Genomic DNA, 25963 nt, shown 5'->3' with positions numbered 1-25963 from the left:
TGTTGTGATGCGTCAAACTTTGAGGAACTCGAGACCACCTCTGAGTGACGACAGCTTTTTTTGATTTTCGGTTTGTCTCTGTGGGACAGCATGTCATCATCACCTCGCAAAATGCTAGCCAAGTTCGTACGGCGTTGGCTGTCTCCACAGAAACGCCTCGTGCTGAAGTGACGCCAACCCGGCACAAATGGTGAGTGGGCGTGGTTACTCCGTGTATCCCCGCCCCTCCCTCCCCAGTTTAGCGTGGGCAGCCCCGTGTGGCTGGAAGAACGAAACACGACACCCCGAAAAAGGAGGAGGCAGACGGGAGAGAGAGTTGCACGGAGTGAGTGGAAAAAGAAAAAGTCAGTGGAAAGAGGGGGAAAGTGGATCTTGTTTCTCTCGTCTCGTGTGTTTTGATTTTGCTGGCATCGCCGTGTGTTTCAACGTGAAGGCTTGAATATGCAACTTCGCAGCGCGCATAAAGTAATCAGTAGTTCAGCACGGACACGGCCCTCGTCCATCAGCACGACGCGCTCCAATATCTGACCGTAAGAGAGCGAGTCTCCGGCCACAAGGCAACAACGGTCCACGCTGAGCAAGAAAAACAAAACACATAAAACTCCAAACAAACTGTGGGAGTACGAGTAAAGGGGCTGGATCTGAGCAGGAGCGGAGGAGGAAAAGTTTACAGAGTTGTTTTGTGTGCGATCCTGAGCTCATTTCATCTCTTTCTCGCTCACACTCACTCTCTCTCTTCTTTCTCAGTTAGCACGATTTGCTAACGAAGCGGCAATACTCTAAAACATGAAGACCCCGGGCGACACGGGTAAGTTTCCTAAACAACTACATCAGAAATGTTTACTCCAACTTTTAAAAGCTATATCTGAATCATTCAGAGGTCAAAAGTGTATTTTAGGAAGTTTCGATGCGTGTGTCGCATGTGGTTTCACTGTGGATATACAGCCCGCTAATTCCACTCTGATTAGCTGGTTAGCCACATTAACTTTTGTGTGTTTATGTTATAAATTACTTTATACGTCGAGAGTTCGCTCAGAAAAGCGTAATAGGTCAGGAATGAGAAATGTAGGTGATAAATTGTTGTTTTAAAAGGCTGGAAAATTAACAGAGTGGAAAACCAAGCTGCTAGCTGACAAAGTTAGTTTTCATGAGTTTTGGGTCATTCGACTGTTTGTGTTTATATTGTTATGGTTGTGTAACATTGGCACTGTAAAACATAAAAAGTGTATTTTGAATAGTTGTCAACTCGTGTTGTTTATTCAGCTAAAAATGTTCGCTATTAACGATTAAAACTCAAAGGTGCTCGACAAGTTTTGGCTTACTTTTTTCCTATTGAACTGTCGCGAGTTAGACGATCAAGGCTGGTTTAGGAATCACTCCAATTTCAATCTTAATTATTTAACTTCCCGATGCGTAAAGGTTTAATAGATGATGTTAAAGATATTTTAAACGGTGACTTTAAAACCGGTTGTGTTGATCAAGTGTGGCATCCACCATTTGCGAGCAACTTTCAGCCATTTGGCCCTGAGAAAAGTGGCATCCCATCACAGCGCCTCTCTCTGTGTGCTGGACGATTTTACACAAGATATTTCAAATGTTTGCTTTGTTTGAGTTTCTTGTTGTTTTTATGCAACTTAGCCTTTATTATATTTGATATTGAGTTAAAGTTAGTTAAGTGTTAGTTTGGCTCCAAGTCTTAGTTGGCTTTGTTTACTCTATGAAGGAGGCTAATTTTTGATAAGTTGACTGACTGATTGTATGTTAACCACAAATCCCTCTTTTAGGGCTATAAATGTGCAAATATGTTGGAAAGTTTTATCTGGGATAAGAGTTTTGCATTTAAAGTGAAAAATAAAACTGTTCAAATGGCAATCTGGGCCTAAATAACCACTGACTGTTTAATAATCAAGTGAATATTCATCTGGTTGTTTGAAAAAAGGATGCCAGTCCATGTCTTTTTAGTCTCTCTCTGCTCCACCAACGCTGAAGTCGTGCTCTTCTGCATTAAACCATTAGCTACTTCTTCCATTCCTCCTCCCCCTCGTTTGGTCTCCAGCATATAAAGTAACCCTTCTTATGGTATGGTAGAAGTTTTCCATGTTGTGCGTCGTGTCTGGGACGCAAGTCTGCGTTTTTGCGTAGGTGTGCAGAGGTGGGCTTCTGTGCACACTTACTAACTCAAGTCAACTCCAAACAGAGTGGGATTTTAGAGGTAGTTCAGCTCACAAAGGATCTGATCCAGCTGTCTTTTTGTGGTTTTCATTGGTTCAGGGCATTACTCTCTTTGTTAAACTGCATTAAATGCATCTTTCACTAAGTGATCCTGCATGCTGTGAGGTGTAAAAGCAATGGCCGATGTAGAGCGTGTGTTTCTTCATCACCCAACCCTTGCGTTTATGATTGGACAGTACTTAAATAAACAGAATGTGAAAAGAGTTTTTGTCTGTGGAAATAAGCTGTACTCTTGTTCTTTGTGCCATATCAAATTGTTCCTTTCAGGCGAGGTGTACCCCGCCCAGAGCATGTGAGTGGAGCGGTTTGACACTCCGCTCAATAACCCGCTCCATGCTTGTGTGCTCTGCTCAACAGCTCACGGCCCAAGTGGACGCTCCTCTCAAGTACCGCTCACCAGTAAAAAAAGTGTTTGCTCAAATCCGCTCTGTTACATTTCTCTGTAGTATACTTGGTTCCAAACACGTACACAGGGGGTGGCTACAGTGGCCCAAGCAACTGCCCCTTTGCCCACATGTGCTGAGGTGCCCCTCTGGGTGAAATATAGATTATAGGCCGACATTTATTAAATTACCAATTGATTAGTAATGTACATTTCTGAAATGTATTGCGTTTTGTATATAAGATCTCGCTGTTTATCTTGGACTGGTTTACAACTGCTGTTAGTTAATCGGGTCTACCAGACCTTCCTTATCATTTGTAATTGGTCAAATATTTCTCTTTTAGCACACGTTGTCATTGAACATCTTCAAATAATGCCTTAATAATGCGCATACTTGCAAATTTGCACTTTTCAGTTGAAACTGGACCTGAGTGATGCAACCGTCCCAGAAAACCACAGTCTTTTCAACTGTAAAGTTTGTTCGAGTCGTTTATGGCAAAAATGAAAACATGGATTGGTACCAGGAAAAAGTGAAATTCATAATTGTTGTTCAGTTCTCCACGGAATGATTGTTCTGCAGATCTGATACATTAATAGGTTTCTGATTTAATGCTATCAGACTTTAGTTTTGTAAATTACAATGAGCAATTTCTCAACATAATATTGTGTTAAGATTTAAAGGGTTTATTAAGTTATCCAGAAAAGAGCAGTGAATGTTTTTCTCTTTTTCAGTGTTGTTGCTTTATTAATATTTCTTACAATTGCCAGGATTAAAGGAAAAATGCTTTGCCAATATACAGTATTATTAAGCTATTTCGTATACTATTATTCTATTGAACTTTCAAACATAGTTTGACATAGATTGTAGAAGTTGCAGAAAAGTATGTTTGTATTCACATTTAAAGGAATTTTCCAGGTTCAAAACAAAGTTAAGCTCAGATAACAGCATTTGTGGCTTAATGTTGATTTCCACACACACACACAAATCGGCGCGTACCTTGTTTGTTTTTAGCTAAATCAAAAAGCAAAACTTACGGTAATAGTTATTGTACTTGCAATGGAAGTGAATGGGGCCAGTCCATAAACATAATACACATTGTTTCAAAAGTATAGCTATAAGATGTAAATGTAACATATGCTCATATGTAACATAAGGCTGCAACTAATTATTATTTTGATAATCGACTAATCTAACGATTATTCGACTATTTGGATGATTATTGCAACGATTAATCATTAGCTCTTGCTTGCTAGTAATAAAGAAGACAAAATCATCTTTTAAAAATACTTTTAAATGACATTCATTGAATTAAAGGGGGAACATTTAATCTGCAAAACCATATTGTAATCAAGTGTTTTGTCTGGTTTTCCATTTAAAAATAACTTAAAATCCTTAAAACATGATACATTTACCTGAGAAACAACATATAATATATTATATGCAACATTGTTGTTACATTAGACCAGAGGACATTTCTCCAAAAAGTAGGATCTTTGTCCCTGTGTGCACTTGCAAACTGTAGTCTGGCTTTTTTTATCGGGGTTTTGAAGCAGTGGGTACTTTTCTGAGCAGCCTTCCAGGTTATGTCGATAAAGGACTCATTTTACTGTGGATATAGATACTTGTCTGCATGTGTCCTCCTGCATCATCACAAGATCCTTTGCTGTTGTTCTGGGATTGATTTGCACTTTTTGTACCAAACTACATTAATCTCTAGGAGACAGAATGCGTCTCTTTCCTGAGCAGTCTAATGGCTGCATTGTCCCATGGTGTTTATACTTGCATACTATTGTTTGTACAGATGAATGTGGTACCTTCTGGCATTTGGAAATTGCTCCCAAGGATGAACCAGACTTGTAGAGGTCGAAATTTTCTTTCTGAGGTCTTTGCTGATTTCTTTTGATTTTCCCATGATGTCAAGCAAAGATAAATCCACAGGCACACCTCCAGTTCAGTAGACCTCCTATCAAAAGCTAATCGGTTAATTGTCTAAAGGCTTGGCATCTTTTTCTGAAATTTTCCAAGCTGCTTAAAGGCACAGTTAACTTGGTGTATGTAAACTTCTGACCTACTGGAACTGTGATATAGTCAATTCAGATTGAAACAATCTGTCTATAAGCATTTGTTGGAAAAATTACTTGTCATGCACAAAGCAGTTATTAGTTTTAATGACTTCAACCTAAGTGTTTGTAAACGTCTGACTTCAACTGTATATTCAAGATCTATTCTCTGAAAGCAAGTCTAAATATATTATGCTACTTCGGGTAAATGTATCTTGTTTTAAGGATTTTTAGATGTAAAAATGTAATATTATATTCAGCATTCTCAAACAACAAATTTGTCTTTTGCAGTATTGCTCCTAATGTAAATGTAAAAATTAGATTTAGATATTTATATTGTAAAACAAGCCAAAATAACAATCAAAAAAGTATTTAGTTGCTGTGTTCACAACTCCCAAAAAACAAACTCTCGCTTCTTTATAGAGCTGCATATCGGCAATTTTCTTCACGATACAATACAAACCTCAACGCATATGTATTGTGATTCACTTCGTGGCAAGCCATCATGTTATGATCTAACTGGAGCAAGCATGTGTGAGGGACGAGCGTGCCTATGCCAGTGTGTACATCAGCTGGGTTCGGTTTCAATCTCTCCCCCTTAGATCGGGTCACTTCACAGGACTCATAAAAGTGACGCTGACCGCACAGAGATATGCCAGTTTTGGAGTTTATACTTATTTACATGACCTGCCTCCTTATTATTTTAACTTTAATAAAGGATGCATTAAAGATATAACGGCGAGGGGTTTCCTTTAAACATGCTTCGGCAGCTCCGGCTCCACTGTATTTCACAACGGGAGCGCTTCTGCATTTAGTTATTTTCTATTTTTGTATAATTTCCCCATACTTTGCGATCTACATCACCTGAAGCTGTTTGGAAAAATTTGTAGTACATCTGGATTGTAAGCTGTCTCCTCAGTCAGGCACAAGATGCTGCTCTCGTGTGCCATCATTAGTTTCATATCTGATCTCATGTTACTTGAATGAGATCAAATGACTAATTCAACGGCAAAAACTTTTGTCTGCAATTTTTTTTTTTTATTGTCGACTAATCGTTTCAGCTCTAATGTTGACGTGATTTTAGTGAGGTCAAATCGCTCACTAACCTTATCTGTGCAAAGTTATATGCAATATTAAGACTTCGTCGTCATGACAACGAAGTTCTGTAATGCCAGTATTGGACAGAACTTTGCACAGATAAGGTTGGCAAGCATACATGTTTACTTATGACTATACATTTGATACAGTGTGTATGTTAATGTTTATGGACTGGCCCCATTTACTTCCATTGTAAGGGCCTTATTGTAGCTGAATTGTTTTCTTTACATGTCTTTTTTTTCTTCTTTGGTTATCAACATTATACCAAAAATCCTTTTGATTGAGCTTAACTTGTATTGAATACAGAACACTCCTTTAAAGTCTATTGTATGTTTTTCATGCTATCAGTAGGGTTTATGCGGAAAGATGCACAGTTGCATCAGTTGTCTGAACTTTGGCACTCTATTTTGCCGTCAACTCTTGCCCAGTTAAGCACGATTTCTGTCTGTCTTGTAGGCCAATAAGTGGCCTATTTTTGGTATGTTTTTCCAACTGCGTTATTCATCAACTGTTTGCCACATGTAGGTCTCACATCTGGAAACAGGCACTCTTGTCCCTTCCAGCATATGAAGTTAAGGGAACCACATGGGCAATTAGCCAGCATTTAGGGAGGGTGGTTGGTGCCATTATTTTTCAAAGGAGAGTCCAGGTCGGGGTGGGTTGAGCGTAGGTGTAAGTGTATAATTTCAGCTTTGCTACAAAGGTATGATTCACTGTTCCATTGGCAAGAAAGTGCCATGGGTAGTTCTTCTAACTATTTGGAAGTTTTCTGCATATTTTTTTGTTTTTTTTGTTCTCTTTTTGTAAGCTTAGCAAGTCGTCACTGAGATATGAGGTAGTTAATGCTACTAAATTCATCCCAGACGTTTCAGTGTAAAGTTTGCAAATACAGCCTTTCCATGAAAAGATGCATGTCTGTAAGTGATTTTCTGAGCCATTAGGATCAGAGAGATATTGTACATCTCTCAAGAATCTGAATTATATGTTTCAAAATGAGATTATTTGTAGCTTTCAGGTTAACATCTCATGTTATCTGGGTTGCTTACTTGAATGTCATAGCTGTAGAATAGCTGAGGAAGCATGCATGCAATTGGTTGATTGTGTTGTTTGTGGCTCAGCAGATTGACTGTGTTTCCTGGCCTGTGTTTTTTCCTGGAAACACCGTAAAGATAAACATCTAACCAGACACAGAGTAACACTCAAGTGAGCTAGTTCATAGTGGCATGCTTTGGGTTTATAGAGACATACACACATGTGCTTGTTTAATGGTGAGCTACTTTAACCTGCAGGGTATTTAGAGAAGTATCCAAGAGAAACATAAAGAAATCAACTACTAGCTGTGGACCTACTTTCTTGTTGCATCTGTACACTTCCAATTAAATCTCCAATTACTTAATTACATTTCAGCTACAACATTAAAACCACCTGCCTAATATTGTGTAGGTCCCCCTTGAGCTGCCAAAACAGCGACAACCTGCATCTCAGAGTAGCATTTTGAGATGCTATTTTCCTCACCACAATTGTACAGGGCATTCTCTGTTGATTTCTCTCATCAACGAGGCATTTCCATCCACAGAACTGACATTTGCTGGATATTTTTTGTTTTAAGCACCATAAGCACAGCAATGGTGCCAAAAACAAAAAAGGATCCAGTGAGCGGCAGTTCTGTGGATGGAAATGCCTTGTAGATGAGAGAGGTCAACAGAGAATGGCAAGACTGGTTTGAACTGACAAAAGTCTACGGTAACTCCAATAACTGCTCTGTACAATTGTAGTGAGAAGAATAGTATCTCAGAATGCTATTCTGTTGGTGCTGTTTTGGCGGCACAAAGTGGACCTACACAATATTAGAAGGGTGGTTTTAATGTTGTGGCTGATATGTATACGCTCACTGAGCACTTTATTAGGAACACCTGTGCAAGTACTTATTTGTGCAATTATTTAATCAGCCAATCATGTGGCAGCAGTGCAATGTATAACATTATGCAGATACGGGTCAGAAGCTTTACTGAGAATGTGAAAAATGTGATTGACTGGCATGATTGTTGGTGCCAGACGGGCTGGTTTGAGTATTTCTGTAACTGCTGATCTCCTGGGATTTTCACACACAACAGTCTCTTGAATTTACTCAGAATGTTGCCAAAAACGTCCAGTGAGTGGCAGTTCTGCGGACGGAATTGCCTTCTTGATTATAGAGGTAAAAAAAGAATGGCCAGACTGGTTCAAGCTGACAGAAATGCTACGGTAACTCCGGTAACCACTCTGTACAATTGTAGTGAGCAGAATAGCATCTCAGAATGCACAACCCTCTGAACCTTGTGGTGGAAGAGCTACAACAGCAGACGACCACATCGGGCACTTTATTAGGACCATAGTAATAAAGTGCTCTTTAAAGTGCAAACTAATATAAAGTTCTCTGAGTGTAGAAATAAGGTAGGCTACTAGTTTTTGTTTTTGGATTGATAATGGAGATCTCTGCCAGTGTTAAAGTTAAAAATATCCTTTGTAAATGTTCTGGTTTAAATATTGACATTAAAGTCTCTCAAATATGACCCAAATATGAAAATGTTTTCTTTATTATAATGATCCATGTAGTTAATACAATGGCAATGATGATAAGGACTAGGGCTGCTCAAATAATTTTTTTATTAAAGGGCATGCATATTTGGTTTGATTTTACGAAATTTTACTACACGATTCTATACTCTCACAAAACTTTGAACAAAGCCCGAAACATTAAATGTTACATCCATCCATCCATCCATCGTCAACCGCTTATCCTGTGTACAGGGTCGCGGGGGGCTGGAGCCTATCCCAGCTAACATCGGGCGAAAGGCGGGGGACACCCTGGACAGGTCGCCAGTAAATGTTACATATGTATTAATATTATTATTCCTCAGGACATGTGCAAAAAAAGTTAGTTTCCTTTACTTGTAAAGCTTAACAAAACATACTATTCATTAAAGAGTAAAATAATCCATCAGAGATGGAGTGGGACAGAAAAATCAGCCTAGTAGAGGGCAATATGACACCAGAATAAAAATATGAATTATTCTGCCCAGCTGAAAAGACATAATTATGTTACTGATTACATACATTTTAAGTATTTAAAATTCATATTGTAAGATTTAAAAATGTATATTCACTCATTACATGTTTCTAAGCTATTCTTAAAGAAAAAACACTTTTAATTGTAGTGTATGCTTATCCAGTAAAATAACGTTTACTATATTATACATTTACTTGTGAAATCAGACACATTTGGCATTATCAGCACTATCAAATGTCAAGACTCTTAGCATTATTATACATTATATTCAGCATACAGTTTAATAAAATGCAATCATCAGATTCACTCTTGCACTGAAAAGTCTCATCCCAGACTTTTTGTCATGACATCCTAAACTCGTTGTATTACATGCGCTTGCATAATGAGAAGAAACCATCTAAAACACTTTAAAAGCTGGCTCACTTGGACCTCTGTGACATTGTGATTGCTGCATAATTGATTCCATTGAAAATGAAAGCGCGGTAAGATGTTGCACGTGTGTAATCAAAATGATTGCGCTCCCTTTCTCCATTGCAATCGGTTTGATTGATGTGGATGCACGTGCTCGGTAAAGTTTAACGGAGGATCGCTTATGTTAAAGACAAGCGGTTTTTCGAAATGGAAATATGCGCTTGATTATGAATTCATAGCATGCATACATTACAAAACATAGAAAATAGCAGTAAAATGTAAGTTATGTGCTGGAAAGAAACAACTCTAAAGTGCATTTAATCAACACTAGCCCGCTATCAACACACCTGATGCAGCAAACGCTCCACATTAAAATATGATTATAATTATCTTTTTTTGAAGTGTTTATAAAGTGCTCTTGTGCGATGGGCATCTTGGGTCATGTTTTTAATGCTTCAACTTGTCTCCGTCGTTTTTCAAACGAGTTATCATGCAACACGTGTTTCACTGGGCTGTAAAGTGACATCACTGATGGAGCTTCTCTGTGCTCACCGCAAATATCCAACTAATCGAAAATGAAATTCATGCAGATCGATTAGTTGTTTCAGCCCTAATAATGACTTGCGCTACAGTTTAAATAAAGGAACTAAAGTAGTTAATGTGACTTGTGTATCATATTCCAAGTGCTCTGGTGGCATATGATTGGTTTTGGTGAGAAACAACTAAATGTAAGTTGTCACCATCAACTGCTATTGTATTTAAATGACTGACTGGTATATTCATTATAACATCTCCTTTTTTGTTTCACATAAGAGAGAATTTCTTAATAAACAGGTTTGGAATGACATGGGGGTGAAAAAAATCATGATAGAATTTTTATTTTTAGGTGATTTGATTTTTAAAAAAAATATATAGGTAAGATAATGACATGACATTTTATCATTCTACATCCTGTTGGGTTTGTCCTAGATGATTTCCAGCAATTAACAACATTTGATTTCACTGTGATCTGAAAAATACCACTCATATTTGTTCAAAAACTTAAGAAAAGATCTCCTCTTTTCAGAATCAGTCGCGTTTGTGACCGCAGTCTTTGCTTTTCCTGCCATTAGTCTCAGATCAGTAGATTTCCCTGCATGCTTGAAATAAGAGTCTAAACATTTCCCAAAAACAGGAATACCTTTTGTGATGTATGCAAAACACACACTCTTTCTTGTCTTCTAGGATGGTCTTTGTTAGCTTTCAGTAGTCATTGTAGGGTTCATCTGTGGCTCTTTGTCATATATGACGCAACACCATACTTTAATCTGCATTTTAAGACTCTGGTGCCTATGCACCTAATGCCATGTGCACAGGTTAATTTGTGTCATTGTGCCAATCATGTCACTAACTGAGGTTTCAGCATGCCCGCCTTTATAGAGTGTTGTGTTTAGTAGAAGCCACAGTTTGGTGGGAGCTCTGAGGTTTTGTCGAGACTGTGGCTGAACCTCCCCCCCTCCATGTGTGTTTGTCTGTATGAGCATATGGCTTTCCTTGTGTGTGTGTGTGTGTGTGTGTGTGTGTGTGTGTCACGCTTGTGTAACAGTTTGTGATTTTAAGTTGTGTATACTTTCCCTGACATTTTTAAGAGTGGTCCTCAGGAGTTTGGGCCCAAATTTATGGTGAGCAAAGTTGTAAGATGTTAGAAAGTGTTTGTGAGTTTCTCAAAAGTTTCGTTTAGAGTTAGCTGAAAAAGAACGGGGCGAAAGAATTTTCAGGGTTAGTAGGTTGGGAAATTTGTCAGTGTAAATATAAAATTAATCTCCCACTTCCTCTAGTGCAGTATTGGGGAATCAGTAACTAAAAGTAACAACCCTACTAACCTATTAATATATAAAAAAAATATATATATATTTTTTCCAAAATACTGCAGTACTGAAACTTTCCAGAAATAAGCTACTTGTTCCACCGTGTGGTGATATAGGGCCACAAAATATTTATATCCTATATTTAAGCACATTTTTACAGCTGAGCAAACGGAGGCAATAATCAAATGCTCTTATGTGAAGCATTTCATTCATTTTAGTCAATTGGTTCAGTTCATTGAATCCCGGCTTTAAAAAAAACCTGCTCGATTGTGTTATTTAAAAAAAAAAAAATCAAAATATTTAATACATGTTGCTTTTCATCAGATACAGATTTTGACCAAGTTATATAAATTAGCGCTCAACCGTATTGCTGGGTTTTAATACAGATTTGACAATTCGATTCTGATTCACAAGCTCTCGATTCGATATAGATTCATAAGGGTACATTTCTGATACAATGTTCATTTTGCTAACATATTCAAATTAATTATATCTCAGCTAATGCTCTTAATTATAAAGGAACCTGCTAGGTACAATTCAAAAATATTAATTTTACATCTTATATTTTATCATTAGTTTTTCATCAAATTGGTCCCATTTTAGCTTTTCAAAAATGTCCAGATTAAGTCTGTTCCATCAATGAATGTCTTGAAATTGCATATAATATGTTGTATATTAGTGCCCAACCAATATATCGGTCAACCGAAATTAGCCTTTCACCCAAATATATCGGTATAGGCGTATATGTTAACCGATATGCGCAGATATGAAACTTTTTTTTTTCTTCAGAACGTATAATATAGAAAACAATGCTTTAGAATTGGTGTCATTACGTAGTTTGTCCAGCAATGTGCACTCCAACTCCATTGTTTACAGAGCTGACTCTGAACTGACAGTGGCTCTCCAGACAGGGCGGAGTTAAGCGGTGTCTTCTTGGAAAGTTGCTAACTAGTTTGTTTATTAACTTTCCAGTATGTATTTCACAATGACCCCATCATTTTCCCATTTCAATATAACTAATATAACATTATCCCTGTCCCTGACAAACATGTCACTCATGTTTGTTTGCTGTTAGACTGCCATAATTTGTCAGTGCAGTCAGTAATGTAGCAGATAAGGTAAATAGCAGAGCATCTTTTTACAGCTCAACAGACAACAGTGTGGTGGTGGTTTGTGTCTGTTAAGTGTTGATTTTACACTACGCTGTTACCTAGATGGTGAGACGCAATGCTGGTCCATCTTTTACTCTCCGTGACAATGAGCTTATAGCTAACTAGCTAACCACATAGCTACTTTCATTGCTTGTCAGCTGAGTGAAAGCTAATGTGCAAACATGTATTCACTTAACTGTTTTGTTCAGGATTTACACTTTGGTACCCCCTTAAACCGAACAATTCCAGTGGTAGCATTTATAAAATGTAATATTTAAAAGTCTTGTTTTCACTATTGAAAGTTTCCCCTGAACTTGTATAGCGGAATATGGTGTTATACCGCTGCCGCTGTTTATCTCTTCACTCGGCAGGTGTAAATGCTTTAATAGAAGTGGCCCATGTCTGCTAAATTGTCTCTGGTGGAACTTCAAAGTAAAAGCGCTTCACGTGTGTTATAAGTAAACTTCTTATTCACTATGCACTGTATGTACAATTGATTTGATTCTGTATTTTTGATTCTGTATTTTTGAGTAAATGCGATTGCTAACGTGGACATGCCATCCATGGTTATGGACTACTGTGTGTACTGTTATTTCCTTCTTCCTAATATATTAACAATATCATATATTATTATTCAGAAATTGATTTTACTGAACTAAATAGATTTTGCTGACTAAACAGAAATCAGAAGAAACTGCTATCTACCAGTCAAAATACAATATCATTTTTTTTTTTTAGGTTCCTTTTTACAAAGTTAAAGTTTTGAGTAATTGTGTAAATTCAGTAAATATAGTGTTAAATAAGAGTTTTAATTTTATATAGCAATTTTATGTTTTTTATTTACTATATTAAATTGTTTGATGTATCGGCCTATCAGCCACCCTGCTATCTGGATTTCGCATCGGCCATTAAAAAAGACATATCGGTCGACCACTAGTGGTTCGTTTGCTGAGGTCTTAAATTTGGGACAAAAAACTCCAGACAACATGAGTTGTGGAAAATCAGATGGGACATTGGAGCTTTTTACAGCTATATAACATGCATGCCATTGAAGAAATGGTAAGTCTATACCTCACAGCTTCGTTTCCATTCCTATTAAAAATCAAATATCTACTGTGAATAAGGTCTTTAGACCAATCCTCTTATTTACAAAAATGTTAGCACATGTGCAGTAACTGGTGGCAGAAAGCCCACTGAGTGTTGTGTTAGATTTGACAGATTAGAGGATTAAACAGAAGTATGACACAAAAACATATACAAACATATTCTTAGCGATACAATTTTTTAAAAAATATATTTCGATATCCGATTACATCGTCAACTGCCCTTCCCTAACTACTGAGGGGTCAGTGATTCTTTTTCTTTTTTCATATCCATGTATTGAAACCAAAAAAAATTACCAAAAATATTTCTATATTGAAATCACTTTAAATGAAAGAAAGCAATTCAAATATTTCCAAACATTTACCATCTCCAACTTCCTTCACCGGCCTCGTATGCTATCAAGCAGTTATCCGTCTGCGACAAAGGGTGGAAAATTACAGATACAAACTAAGATCTAAAGACAATTACAAATGTAAACATAATGATGATGATGATAATAATAATGGAAATGTAAATTAACCATCAACTCTGGTGAGTTCAACAACCCACATCATTTCTACTTTCATAAAATGGTGACGAATAGTAAACACCAGTTTTCCAATTTGGAGTGCTGCAAGTCTAATAATTTGTCTTCTGTTGTCCCCAATTAATGTTGCCTAATAATTTCCACTGTGTTCTTATTGAATTTGTGATTGTGTTCCTTTTAGTTCATGCTGCCTTAAGAAAAGAAAATAGACCAAAATGTTATGGTCAAAGTAAACGTTTTTGTATTATTTTATTATTTAAACTCTTTCATCTTTGTTTCCCTAAGCAAGTCGTTTTAGTTGTTAAAGGGGCCTTTGTTCGCCATCATTTTTACTTAAAAGTTTGATTCCATGGCCTTTTCTTTTTGAAGTAGATGATGAATACATGTTGATAGTGTCGGTAGTGTTGTCACGGTACCAATATTTCAGTTGTCTGTAATGATACCAGTGAAATTTCATAGTTCTCCATACCAATTTCGATACCACTGCAAAAATATTAGAATGTTATAATGTGTTATTGAACACACCAGTTTAGTTATTTTTAAATATTTAATAATTATAGGTTAATGATTATTATTTTCCAGAACATTTTTTAAAGTTTAATATAAGTTCATTATCAAAATGTTGTCTAATCAATAAAAAACTTAACTTAAAAACTTTTGAAAAAGGTAGCACCATCTTTGAATTTGAATGGGAATGACAGCAAGGCTGTGAGGGACAGACTTGCATCTCTTCAATAACAGAATAAAGCTGTAAAAAAACTCCTAGATCAGATTTTCCACAACTAATGTTGTTTGGAGTTTTTTTGTTTACTGAATGTTTTTGAAAATATGTTTTTTCAATGTTTTGTCCACAGAACAATCCAAAAATACTTAACTACAGTACAGCCCATTGAAAAGACTGTACGTCTGTCCCTCTGACTCGTTGTCTGTCATTCCCGTCAAAAATCAAAGATGGTGCTGCTGTGAATAAGGTCTATAGTTTACTTCAGATTTGTTTGTTCTTTATTCTTTTAAATAAATGGCAATTGAACTGCATAGTTTGGGACCTGTTGTTCATTTTTAAAATTAATATTTTGTAATGTATGAAGTTAGAAGGTTCCCTATTTCATTTACAGGAGAAACTGAGAATTCCTTTAATACAGTGAGGAAAATAAGTATTTGAACACCCTGCTATTTTGCAAGTTCTCCCACTTTGAAATCATGGAGGGGTCTGAAATTGTCATCGTAGGTGCATGTCCACTGTGAGAGACATAATCTAAAAAAAATCCAGAAATCACAATGTATGATTTTTTAACTATTTATTTGTATGATACAGCTGCAAATAAGTATTTGAACACCTGACAAAATCAATGTTAATATTTGGTACAGTAGCCTTTGTTTGCAATTACAGAGGTCAAACGTTTCCTGTAGTTTTTCACCAGGTTTGCACACACTGCAGGAGGGATTTTGGCCCACTCCCCACACAGATCTTCTCTAGATCAGTCAGGTTTCTGGGCTGTCAGCTGAGAAACACGGAGTTTGAGCTCCCTCCAAAGATTCTCTATTGGGTTTAGGTCTGGAGACTGGCTAGGCCACGCCAGAACCTTGATATGCTTCTTACAGAGCCACTCCTTGGTTATCCTGGCTGTGTGCTTCGGGTCATTGTCATGTTGGAAGACCCAGCCTCGACCCATCTTCAATGCTCTAACTGAGGGAAGGAGGTTGTTCCCCAAAATCTCGCAATACATGGCCCCGGTCATCCTCTCCTTAATACAGTGCAGTCAGCCCTGTCCCATGTGCAGAAAAACACCCCCAAAGCATGATGCTACCACCCCCATGCTTCACAGTAGGGATGGTGTTCTTGGGATGTACTCATCATTCTTCTTCCTCCAAACACGGTTAGTGGAATTATGACCAAAAAGTTCTATTTTGGTCTCATCTGACCACATAACTTTCTCCCATGACTCCTTTGGATCATCCAAATGGTCATTGGCAAACTTAAGATGGGCCTTGACATGTGCTGGTTTAAGCAGGGGAACCTTCCGTGCCATGCATGATTTCAAACCATGACGTCTTAGTGTATTACCAACAGTAACCTTGGAAACGGTGGTCCCAGCTCTTTTCAGGTCATTGACCAGTAGTTCTGGGTTGATTTCTCACCTTTCTTAGGATCATTGAGACCCCACGAGGTGAGATCTTGCATGGAGCCCCAGTCCGAGGGAGATTGACAGTCATGTTTAGCTTCTTCCATTTTCTAATGATTGCTCCAACAGTGGACCTTTTTTCACCAAGCTGCTTGGCAATTTCCCCGTAGCCCTTTCCAGCCTTGTGGAGGTGTACAATTTTGTCTCTAGTGTCTTTGGACAGCTCTTTGGTCTTGGCCATGTTAATAGTTGGATTCTTACTGATTGTATGGGGTAGACAGGTGTCTTTATGCAGCTAACGACCTCAAACAGGTGCATCTAATTTAGGATAATAAATGGAGTGGAGGTGGACATTTTAAAGGCAGCCTAACAGGTCTTTGAGGGTCAGAATTCTAGCTGATAGACAGGTGTTCAAATACTTATTTGCTGCTGTATCATACAAATAAATAGTTACAAAATCATACATTGTGATTTCTGGATTTTTTTTTTTAGATTATGTCTCTCACAGTGGACATGCACCTACGATGACAATTTCAGACCCCTCCATGATTTCCAAGTGGGAGAACTTGCAAAATAGCAGGGTGTTCAAATACTTATTTTCCTCACTGTATGTATGCAAAATTAACGTTCTAACTGAAACATTCCCAAATGAATCAGAATTTAATCAAGTTATATCAGAATATAATTGAATCAAGAGCTTGTAAATTAGAATCCAATCAAAATGGGAAACCTGTATTGCAACCCAGCCCTACTATATATACATCAGTAAGCCTAAATGGTCAACTTCACATAAACAAAAACGTTTTTCAAATTTTAAGCAAGTTATACACAGAAAGCGAGCAACCAAGATGTCTGTGATTTGGTTAAAATGCTCAACCGTAGCAAAATACATATAGTAAATAGAAAGGTTTGACACAACGAGAGTAGTGCACCTAAATGTAATACTTTAATTTACATTTTTCATGATAATAAATTGTATATAATAATTAACTGTAGAAGCTGTGTTGTGATCTGATATATTCTATTAATTGTGCAGTGCAGCCCTACTACATAAGGGCCATGCAGGTTTGATCTCGGCTCCTGATCTGAGTCACGGAGGTCTACGTGGAGGAGAGAGTGCTTTCAGAACCTGTCAGTGGATTTCCAATTCTGTGTAGGCCACCAAATAGGGCGGTGGAACTTTCAGCCACTTTTGCAGAATAGTGGAAATTAGAGCATTAAACAATAAAAAAAATTTGTGAACCAAACATTTTCAGTGGGATTCTGGTGTCTCGTGGCACTTAGGTGTTTTCCAGACCTTTAAACTTTGTGGTTTGAAGTAGAATAACCTAAAAAGTAATGCTGGCCTCAATGGGACATATAGCCCAATTCTAACTTTGTTGAAAGTGAGTGGCTGTGACTGACATGTGTTTGTGCATAGTTTGCGGAGGCCTGATGTCTGTGCGCTAATGGAAACCTTGTTAATGAAAGGCCCATTAGCAGCGAGGCAAAGGATTGGCAAGGTTTTTCTGTGCTGCAGTCTTTGCCAGGGGTTGGAGAGAAAAACAGGGAGCGACAGTGAAGACAGCGTTCAAATCCCACAGCTGGAGCCGCAGCATGTGCCGTCAGCGAGTGTGTGCATGTGCATTTGTCTTTGGAGGAAAATGTAAGTGAAGAGTGTGTCTAGAGACCTAACCACAACACAGAACTTGAAAAGAGGCAATTTATTGACTTCTCATTCTCGCCCCCCCCTCCCATCACCACCACCTCTTTTTCCACTCCATCGTCCCTGCTCTGTTCTCTTTTGATCTCTTTTGTGATCTTGAATCTTTTTTTTTTTTATTCCACTTCATTTTGACTCTTTCCAGTTGGGTGGTATAATTATTGAATGCACAACTCACGACAGTCATTGTAGTAGTCTACAACAAAGTCTGTAGGAAACTTTGTAATATCACGTCCTGATATGTTGGGATGGGCATGAGTAGGCTACTCAGAATTTATTGAAAAGATCATCAGTCAATAATTGCTTGCCACATAATTGCTTGATTTAACTTTTACGTTCATCGAAAATGTGCCTCAATTTCATTTTAAGATTGCTGTTATCGTCGGGATTCAAAAGAGTTTGTGCTAGCACCATACATGGTGACCTTTAGTCTTGTACAGTAACATTATTACAACACTTAATGGAAAAGGTGGGGTACACATTTGCTAACCAACACTTTTATCCAGTATTCATCTGTTTGTGTAAGTATACATGACAAGAGATGGGAATCTTAAGGAATTTTAAAATTCTGATTCCTCTAAACGATTCCGGTTCCTTAACCGTTCCAATAATGATTCCTGTAATTCTTTTAGTACCTCTTTTTTATATTGTTTTATTTGGAAATGAGAAATGCAATTCTTGTATTTACTAACCTCTGCTCTCTGTTACCAAGTGATGAGATCATTTCAGATTTCTACAGAGCAGATATAACTAATCAGAAATAAATGTAATACTGTTCTTCTAAAATATGTTTTTTGCAGACTTTTTAGACACATGAACACAATCCAATAATATATCCTAACTATAGTTTAAATAAATCTAAATCAACAAGAAATGTTATGGCATATTTAATTAATTATTTTATAAAAGTCCACTTATTACAACAAAACTTGTGTATCTTTAATTATACCTTGTCATATGAACAACCACTCTTTAACTGCACTTCTTGATTTTAATAGAGACACAGGTCATCATTAAATAAACAGTAACAGTTCCAGAGACAGTTTAGACTGTTTTATAGCCTAATGTTGTACTGTAATGTTCAGGCTTGTGAGACTTTAACAGTTCTTAATTCATAACTTGCACATCAGTTTAAGATTCCTTGTATACTGCACTATACTGGAAGTGCTGTATGTTTCATGCTGTAGATTCAAAAGAACCGGCTCATTAGAATTATTCTTTCAGGAAACGGACTATACCGGAAGCGCCATATATTTTGCGCTGAGTATTCAAAACAACCGGCTCCTTTAAATTAATCTTTCGGGAATCTAACTGTACTGGAAGTGCATTTGTTTTACGCTGTAGATTCAAAAGAGCCGGCTCAAGACTCGTTAGAGTCAGTAGAGGGCAGCGCTGCTGCAGAAATATTCTGCTGGAAACACTGTCAGAGTATTTCAGGATGTTTTCCAGCCACATCGGCGGAAATTTGCATGCAGGAAAACCTTAACGGAACGAAAAGTCAGGTAGATCTTACGATTCCGGTATTTTAAAAGAATGGAACGGGTTTTTGGTTCCCAACCCTATACATGACACAATGTGTAATTTAATATTTGAAGGAAATGTTAAATACTAAATACAAGCATAGTGAAAGAAATAGATATACATAGACTAGCACTTTATTAGGAACACCCTTACACCTAGTTATTCATGTGAATATCTAATCAGCCTATCATGTGGCAGCAGTGCAATGCATAAAGTCATGCAGATACAGGTCAGGAGCTTCAGTTAATGTCCACATCAACCATCAGAATAGGGGAAAAATTTACTCTGTTATTTTGACAGTGGCATGATTGTTGGTGCCAGATGGGCTGATTTGAATATTTCTGTAACTGCTGATCTCCTGGGATTTTCATGCTCAACAGTCTCTAGAATTTACTCAGGATGGTTCCGAAAACATCCAGTGAGTGTTCGTTCTGCGGATGGAAACGCCTTGTTGATGAGAGAGGTCAACGGAGAATGGCGAGACCGGTTTCAGCTGATAGAAATTATAAAGTAACTCCAATAACCACTCGGTGGGCTACAACAGTAGAACATGTCAGGCACCTTACAGTATTTGGACCATAATGTTCCTAATAAGGTGCTTGGTGAGTGGAGATGGGGTGCAACTAAATGGAACCAAACTTTTTTAATGTTTAAAATTTGAACAACTTTATTTATCTTGACGACAGTGTATTAATGCCGAAACATACTCTACACAAGTACGTGAACGTGGATGCAAGTGCTTGGCCAACAAGATGCTAAAAATGACACCCATCTGATGCATACCTTTATGCATTCAACAGTACTGTTGTAGTCCCCCAAAGGAATCTGTTGATTTATCTGTTGCATTCTCAAGCTGCCAAAATGACCAAAATGCCCCTCCCTGCTGTTATGGAGGTGGAAAGAGGAATTAAAGGTGAGACACAAGTCGTTGTCATTACCTGCCGTAGTTGGTCATTAAATAGGGGAGGTTCAACACACCAAGTGTTAACTCTGGTGTCCCCACGGAGACATTCAGACGCCTTGTCTCAAACACTTGTTTTCTTTTCTTTAGACATTCCACAACACGCACACTCAGTCAGGTCATACAATCTAGAGAATCACCTGGGGCCCAGATAATTGTCTTCTGGACATTATTTTTCTTTTCTTCAAATCCAGCACTCAAGTTTAAATTGTTACAACAATTATTTTTTTTGTCTTGAGTCTGCTTTATGCTACTCAAATTATTTTGCATATCAGTTATGTACCCCCCCAAATCCGTAAACTGAGGACGTAGCCAAACATGCTGTAACAAGTATGTCTGCTTTGTGTTAAATGCTTTCTTTTATAATTTGTTCCTGTAGAATTGTCTTAAATCCTGTTTTCAACTTCATGGAAATTGCAGGGTTCACCAACGAATACGCCTCATTTTTTCTGAACTTGCATGGTTTTGCATTGCTGGAAGGGTAGGTACGGCATTCAACACAAGTTGCAGCCATGTGGAAATGCCAATAATAGAACAAAAAAGAATCAGAATCAAAGCCCACAACTGGGAGGGAAAACCATACACAATTTAGTAAACTGCCTTGTAAAGCAACCTATAATAGGGAACAGTAGCTATGGGGCGAGACAGTGGATAGAAAGTAAACCATGTTTATTCCTCAGCAAAGTTCATTTGGCGGCCTTGCACATCCACAAGTTTGCATTTCTTTTTACGGCAACTCTAAAGAAGAGTTTCTCCTGGTCAGTCCTGCCCAACCCTGTATGATCTGACATAGGTTGTGCAATGGTGGCTAAAATTAGCTGCTCGGAATGAGCTTCAAGTATTAAGGAGAAAACACTGAGCTTTTTAGTAGCCAGATTCAACCCGGCTGACTTCCACCTGCCTTCGTACACCAGGAGGGTGAGGTTTACTTTAGTTTCACTGAAGTTGTAAGCGTTACCATGTCTTCCACACTATTCAGTTGGTTGGGAGTATCTCAAATTTGGCCAGCCATGCTGTAAAGTTTAGAAAGTTCTTATGAGAAGTCACCTGTTTGGACTCTGCATTATAAACATCTATGTTGACCTTTGTGACAGACTTCTTATCTGTTTTGGGGTAAGCCTAATCTGGAAGCGGTATCTGGAACCGGAAAAATCAAGCAGATCTGTGCAGGTTTCCTTTGATTGATTCTTCTGTAAGACACTGCCCATGACTAAGTGTGAACAGAACAGGGGGAAGGAAAAGAAATCGGTTATAAGTTCTTGTAGAAGTGGCCCCACTGCGAGATAAATCAAGGATGAAGGCTTTACTGTGATAAGATTAGAAATCCATGTCTCGCTGATAAAACGTAATGCCACTATCACCCTTGCAACCTCAACTTTTCTAATGACTTTTGCTCAGCTGCCTGAGCGAAGGCCATTGGAGTGTGTGATTTAACACTCTGATGAAGAGAACATGATGACTGGAAGAGTCTTAAGATGGAATCTTGGAGATTCCACATTATCAGTGAACATAAGGGGTTGCTGTTTTCAGCTTTCTAACTTAGCTTTGTGCACTAGTATATCAGTTCATTTTACAATGATATTTAATAGCTAATTTAATATATTTTGTCATTTTTAAAGTTTTGCAATTCTGTTAGTATTACAATTTTATGTTACAGTTTATTTAGCTGTTAACCCCATTTTTGTTAGAAATGAAAGGATTAGTGAAGAATATTTGTGTCTGATATGACATTTCTTTCACTCTGTAATAAAGAATTTGCAGGTAAAAGGTTGAGATGTGCAAAACTACCAATTGTCATAATCAACTAGTCGATGCATTGTCTGAGCTATTAGCTGACTAGTCATGTTAAGGAACCCAGGACCCACTTTATATTAGGTGTCTTTAACTACGAAGTACTTGAGCCTTTGATAAAATGTACTTATGTGTGTAGTTGCATTGTACTTCCATTTAAAGTACCTGCATTTAATTACACCTTTAGTTACCTTACTAAACCTAAGCCTACCCTAATCCTACTCCCAAACCTACCTCAACCTCAGTTGCAGTAAATGTGAATCTTGTGAGATTGTTGTAACAATAAGTACATTGTATGCATTTTAATGTCAGCACATGGTAATTAAAGATACCTAATATAAAATGGGGCTGGAACCCATGTACAATTAGGCTGCATTATGTCCAAGTGACACCTTTAAAATGTGTTTCATAAGGATATATAGATGATAAACTCAGCCCTTTAACAAGGGATCTGATGGATATTCAACAAATTAATAGGCTAAATAACTCTCTATCACACAAAACTGTCAAAGTAAAAAACGTATGAAGCGAGCAAGGCTCCGATACAAAACCGCTTTTGCGCATCTGTGATGCAGAATGACATGCTTTAATGTAACTGGAATGTTTGGAGTCACAGGGTGATCCTTGCTCCACTTTCAAAAGTGCAGAGCTGTTTGTAAATATTGCAAGCGTGCAACATGTAGTTCATAGCAGTTTTTGTAACTGAATAATTTTTTTACCACCCCTAGTAAATAAAACATTTCATGATTTTTAACCGTTGATTCTAAATTCTTTCGGTTAAATTTACCATAACATTTTTATTGCGGTTAATGGTGATACTATAATCGCGAAATCCCTATAGGCCATTGGTTATTATTTTATACATATTTGTTTTAAATTACAATTAATTTCTTTAGAAAGTAAGGCTTTTTAATGAAGTGTCTTGAACATCTCTTCAAAAAAAGATTAAATACAGGTAGGTTGATAATCAGTGACAATCAGCACCTTATAGCAATTGGTGTTGAAAACAAACAAATGCTGCCATGTTGTCATATGCTATATGAGATTCAAATCTAGGGTAATGTTTGGAAAGCAAAGTGAGGTTTTTGGTGATATTCGCAGAATCGCCGGCCAAGTTAGCGGGTGCACACACAGTTCAGTAGACCTGCACAGGCCTGTTGGTAAGGATTGTTTGGCAGGCAGCCGTTGCAGGCTGTTCCTCATGCTCGGCAGTCTTCACATAGCAGGAAAATTGGCCCAGAAACGCGCCCTGCCTGACCGTTTATGGTTGATTTAATCATATCCCTACGAGGAACTCCCCTGTGACACGTCTGGTTTCTGTCTGGGCAGAGCTGGCCGTCGCACTGTGGCGTCCCGGACATCTGGAGCACTGTCTCCACCACCGTGTGCCGGTAACTGAGTTTTTGGTCTCGCTGGTGTTGACATGAAGATTGTAGACATGAAAATAACAGCTACTAGATGTTTAGCTTATGGAGCCACAGCTGAGAAAGTTTTAGACGTAGCTAGTGACGATGGTTTTCAGGACACAAGGCGCTCTTCACTGTCTGCTTGGGTGGGAAATACCCTCAAGGTGTGACATGGGTGGCCAAATGACCTAGAGACTTGGATAACTCTCTTGCAAACATAATCATTCACTTGATCGCTTTTGCTCTCATTTCTCATGTATTTGGGTTAAAGTGTTCCCAAAACACCTGTTTTAAGTGTGGAATATCTAGCACTTTAGATCAAGGAGACAGATTATCTGTATTATGACTATAACATACACTACTGGTGTGGGTTGCTGATTGCGTTATTTTCATACTATTGGGATAGCGGCGTCTACCTAAGTTGGGAAAAACATAATGCTTAGAAACCTTTTCTATCAGGTAAATTACATTGTGCAGTTGTACAGGTTTTAAATGCAGTTAAATGTATTTTACTATCCATAAATGTGTAAACCACACATGCACAACGTTGTTTCGTTTTTCTTTTCTTCTTTTTTTAAATGTGATGGTTTTTAAATTAATAAATATTAATAAAATGAAATAAAAAATCTGCATAGATTCACCAATCAGTCTTACCCAGCCACTTTGAAACTTGTCTTGGTTCAAACGTGAATAACATGTGTGAGTAATTTGGTAACTCTTGTCTAATAAACATTTTAATTGTCCTTACCCACTGCACAGTAAATGTAAAAAAGCTAAAGTGTATATATAGACTTACAGACTTTTGGGGGAATAAAACTCATAACACTGAAACATCCGAAATTTTACAACAAACTCACTTAAATCTCACGGAGGGCTACTTTTCTCAATTACTGTATAGGTCAGATGGAACCAGGGTCAGAAATCAACTATTTCATTAAGGGTTAATACTTGATTTCCAGGGGCATTTTTTTTTTTACCTTTACAAAGGCAAAACAAATTCTGTTCTAACCTTATAAAATGACATAATTGCATGATCTGAACATTGCATAATGTACATTGTTACTGACACAAAATCTTTTTTCTCATGCCCATATTTCCAAATAATTTGACTATTAAATTAACATGGCTTACAAAACTGATGCACTGACATAAAAGGAGATGACAGCATTTCTCCAGATTTGGAATGAGGAGCTTAAAAAACTTTGCAACTCCTTTATGCCAATTGAATAAAACAATGCAAAAATAAACATTTCACAATGAACATTAGTCAGAAATATGATTCCTACACAGTGTGGTTAATGTAAAATGTATATTGTATCCTTAATAATTTTTTATTTCATATCAAGGCTATTTATCCAGATTTTATTTTTGTTAATATTATTATTAACTGCATTGTAGCACTTGGATACATTTATATTTTATGTTCTCTCAGACCTGATTAACTTAATAAATAAAAAAACATCCATCCCTCCCACACTTTTGGCTTCTAGCAGGTGAGGAAGCTTTTCAAACGGAGATGTATAAGTGAGATGTACCAATGGGCAGGCAAGTAGGCTATAGCCCAGGGAGTGAAAGTGTTACTTACTAGGACAGTGGAGTTCGAAATGGCATACTACCTTCCTCCTGCTACTATTTCTCCCATAGACAAACATGGCAGAGGTAATATGGATAGTATGACATTCCGAACTCCTGTGTATAACTCTGAAGCCTGTATATTTTGAATAAAAGGACCGAACAGTTTAGTAATTTAGCACATGAGCACGACATGTAACTGCTGCGGAGTGTAAGAAGCGAGTGCCCATTTGTGCGCATTTATGGCACGAGCATCCACCACTGACTCTGCACAACAGATGACGCGAAACCAATTATGTTCAGTGAAGATTGCAACGTATATATTTCGAACTATTCCTTTTATCAGATTTTATTAATAAAACAAAAACAACTCTTTGTGGGGGCATTTTTTTGCCCCTATATTTTGAATTTAGGGGGCATTTTTGCCCTGATCCCCCGTTTATTTCCGACCCTGTGTGTCTATTCATCATACAGCTGATACACAAAGCATTTTTGCTATTTCTGCCTTTTCTTGTCTAATGTGCTGTATTATGGCTAATGATGGAGCGCCAAGATATGAAAGGTGTCAAAACTTTAGATCGTCCTGGTCCTGGTGTATAACCCATACAGATAGATATGCGCCCTCTAGCGGTGCGCACTGAGCAGCGCAGCAATATTAAATTATTTATCATTGCAATTTAACTAGCAAAGTTTGTCAAAATGATCACTTGCCAAATGTTGGCTATAGATGTAGTACACTTGAAACGCGTCACAGAACAAAGCAATAATTAATGATCTATCTGAATCATCATGTCAAAATTACATTTACTTTTATGCATTTGGCAGACGCTTTTATCCAATACGACTTAAAGTGCACTTATTACAGGGACAATCCCCCAGAGCAACCTGGAGTTAAGTGCCTTGCTCAAAGACACATTGGTGGTGGCTGTGGGGATCGAACCAGTGTCCTTCTGATTAACAGTTAAGTGCTTTAGCCCACTACACCACCAATACTCCCAGGTAAAATAAGGGCAGATGTTTGATTCT

General features: G+C 37.6%; 1 protein-coding gene across 2 annotated transcripts in view; it reads left to right on the top strand.

Moving 5' to 3' along the window:
• Positions 1-291: 291 nt before the first annotated feature.
• LOC127619844 (ETS domain-containing transcription factor ERF-like) overlaps positions 292-25963 on the top strand; it is a 47478-nt gene continuing 21806 nt past the window's right edge. For both annotated transcript variants that reach the window (XM_052092860.1, XM_052092859.1), the window contains exon 1: positions 292-808. In XM_052092860.1, coding sequence (XP_051948820.1) covers positions 787-808 — 22 coding nt within the window. In that variant the 5' untranslated portion in view covers positions 292-786. The remainder of the gene's footprint in view (positions 809-25963) is intronic.

Source organism: Xyrauchen texanus, chromosome 26 (genome assembly GCF_025860055.1).
Source record: "Xyrauchen texanus isolate HMW12.3.18 chromosome 26, RBS_HiC_50CHRs, whole genome shotgun sequence".
Classification (NCBI taxonomy): Eukaryota; Metazoa; Chordata; class Actinopteri; order Cypriniformes; family Catostomidae; genus Xyrauchen; species Xyrauchen texanus.
The sequence above is the reverse complement of the archived record's forward strand: the minus strand, read 5'-3'. Positions and strand labels throughout refer to the sequence as shown.